We start from the raw sequence: 2389 nt of genomic DNA on the forward strand, positions 1-2389 counted from the left end.
ACAGCTGCTTCACAAACAGCTCCTTCACACACTGCCACTTCACACTGAGCTCATTCACATAATAACACACAGATCCTTCAGATACAGCTTCTTCACTGAGCACAAACAACCCCTACTGCTAAAACAGCTTTTGTCCCAATGGGCTTTCGTAGGTCCAAGTAGCCTGACGTGAAAGCCAGCCCAGGTAGACAGCCCAGGTAGACAGGCCAGCCTTTTCTGTAAACCCCCCTTCTACCACTACCGTTTGCTCTCTATTCGTCAGGAAAGCTTTTAACCAGTTTAATGTAGTACCTTGAATTCCATAGTACTCCAGTTTTGATATGAGTCTGCTATGTGGGACTTTGTCGAAGGCTTTAGTGAAATCAAGTATTGCTAGATCCACCTGTCTTTTATTGTTCAGTGCCCCAGCTATGTCGTGAACTGTTAAAATAAGCTGTGTTTCTGTGGATCGCTTTGCTCTGAAACCATGCTGGTAGCCCGTTAGTATATTGTGGCCTTCTAAGTGTTTCATGATATGGCTATGGATAATGTGTTCGAGTAGTTTACAGGAAATACAGGTAAGTGAAACAGGTCTGTAGTTACTGGGGACCGCTCTGTCTCCCTTTTTGAAAATGGCGCATATGTTTGCATCCCTCCAGTCTTGGGGGATTTCTCCTGTGTCAAGCGATTGTTGGAAAATGTTAGTCAGTCTTCACTTATAGTTTCAAATGTTAGACCGGCCAAACGTCCTGTGTACACACGTGTACACTATGACCCTAAGAAGCGTGTTTGTCCAGGTGTTTCTTTAGATGCCTTTTGTCTGTAACAGCATAGTCGCATTGGTCACATTTGTAGGGTTTCTCGCTTGTATGTGTTCTCATATGTCGGGATAGGTCAATCTTGCGAGCAGTTCTGTATCCACACTTTCCACACATGTAGGGTTTTTCTCCGGAATGTTTAGTCATGTGTTGGTCTAAATTTCCTTTCTTTGCAGCAGAATAGTCACACTGGCCACACTTATAAGGTTTCACGCCAGTATGTTTTCTCATATGTACGGTTAAAGAGGCCCGGTTAGCCGTTCTATATCCGCACTCTCCACACATGAAGGGTTTCTCTCCGGTGTGTCTAGTCATGTGTTGGTCCAAACTGTGTTTGGTTGCCGCAGCATAGTCACACTCATCACATTTATAGTCTTTTTCCCCGGTGTGTTTAGTCATGTGTTGGTCTAAACTTCCTTTCTGTGAAGCAGAATACTCGCACTGGTCACATTTATACGGTTTTTCACCTGTATGTTTTCTTGTGTGTATCAATAGTTGAGACCTAAAGGCTGCTCTATAGTCACATTCCGTACACGCAAAGCGTTTGTCCACAATACGTTTCACCGCAAGCCTGTCCGCCTGCTTTGTTTTAACTTGTGCAGGATTTTCAGACTTTACACTGCATGTTTCCTCGCAGGGAATGTCCCCCTCCTTGTTTTGCTGCCTTCCCGTGTCTAATGTCTCGCTGCTGCTTGTATCGTCCCCAGGGTGAACAGCTGGATGATCGTCCATAGCGACCTCACCGCTACTCTCGCCCATTTCTGAAAAGAATAATAAATCCTCCAATATATTATTAGTCTTGATTGGGACTATTCTATTCATATGGAATACAACAAGATGTAGTCCGTATTAAATTACGTACACATGCATGCACAGATATACGCTTATCCGTACATGTGCACACACAAACACACATGCACAAACACACACACATGCACGCACGCACGTACATACACACATAGATGCATACACACACACATGCACACAGTACAAACACATACACACACACGCGTACAAATAACGTTACATAAAAACACATAAACAACTATACACTATTTACCTACCGGTTTATGGTTCTGACTAACTGCTAATGTGTTACGAGAATAATTTGTCTTCAAAATGGCCAGACTGGACACAAATGGATCTTGCCCGTGATCATCCGATAAATCAAAATGGCGGCCTGGCAAACTGACCTTTCAGCTATGTGGAGGTCGACGGTCAAAGTTGATATACCTGATTACCTAAGTTATAGATTTCAGTCCCTTAATTGCTCCCTCCATATAAGCTATAGGTCCCCCGTATTTTATCTAATTCTGTAAGGAAAAGATTGCAATCCTCACCCATACTTATTCTCCCATCAGCTTGTTGCTGTATTAATGCCTGTATGATAAGTAATACAAATTAATTTTTCGTTTCTTTAAACGTCCCGATCTTTGGAAATTTGACCACATAAATTAGGTATACTTAATTCATCTTTTTTTTCCATTTTGCATTTTCTTTGAACAGTGTCAGCTTCTGTCAGAAATAAGTGGTCACGCAAAATCTAATCAATTCGTATTGATATCAAAACTGACAAAAGTGTCCACAACGCA

General features: G+C 42.2%; 1 protein-coding gene across 1 annotated transcript; it reads right to left on the reverse strand.

Moving 5' to 3' along the window:
* Window positions 1–496: 496 nt before the first annotated feature.
* LOC118431433 (zinc finger protein 525-like) lies at window positions 497–2013 on the reverse strand. Its single transcript, XM_035842665.1, has 2 exons — window positions 1862–2013; window positions 497–1558 (listed from the first exon to the last, which is right to left on the reverse strand). The coding sequence occupies exon 2, from the start codon at window positions 1554–1556 to the stop codon at window positions 756–758; it is 801 nt and encodes a 266-aa protein (XP_035698558.1). The 5' UTR covers window positions 1557–1558; window positions 1862–2013; the 3' UTR covers window positions 497–755.
* Between the last annotated feature and the right edge of the window lie 376 nt (window positions 2014–2389).

Source organism: Branchiostoma floridae, chromosome 15, assembly GCF_000003815.2.
Source record: "Branchiostoma floridae strain S238N-H82 chromosome 15, Bfl_VNyyK, whole genome shotgun sequence".
Classification (NCBI taxonomy): Eukaryota; Metazoa; Chordata; class Leptocardii; order Amphioxiformes; family Branchiostomatidae; genus Branchiostoma; species Branchiostoma floridae.

What these genes read in the sequence shown, in the direction of transcription:
- LOC118431433 (XM_035842665.1), bottom strand. Translation starts at nt 1,556, where the DNA reads ATGGGCGAGAGTAGCGGTGAGGTCGCTATGGACGATCATCCAGCTGTT.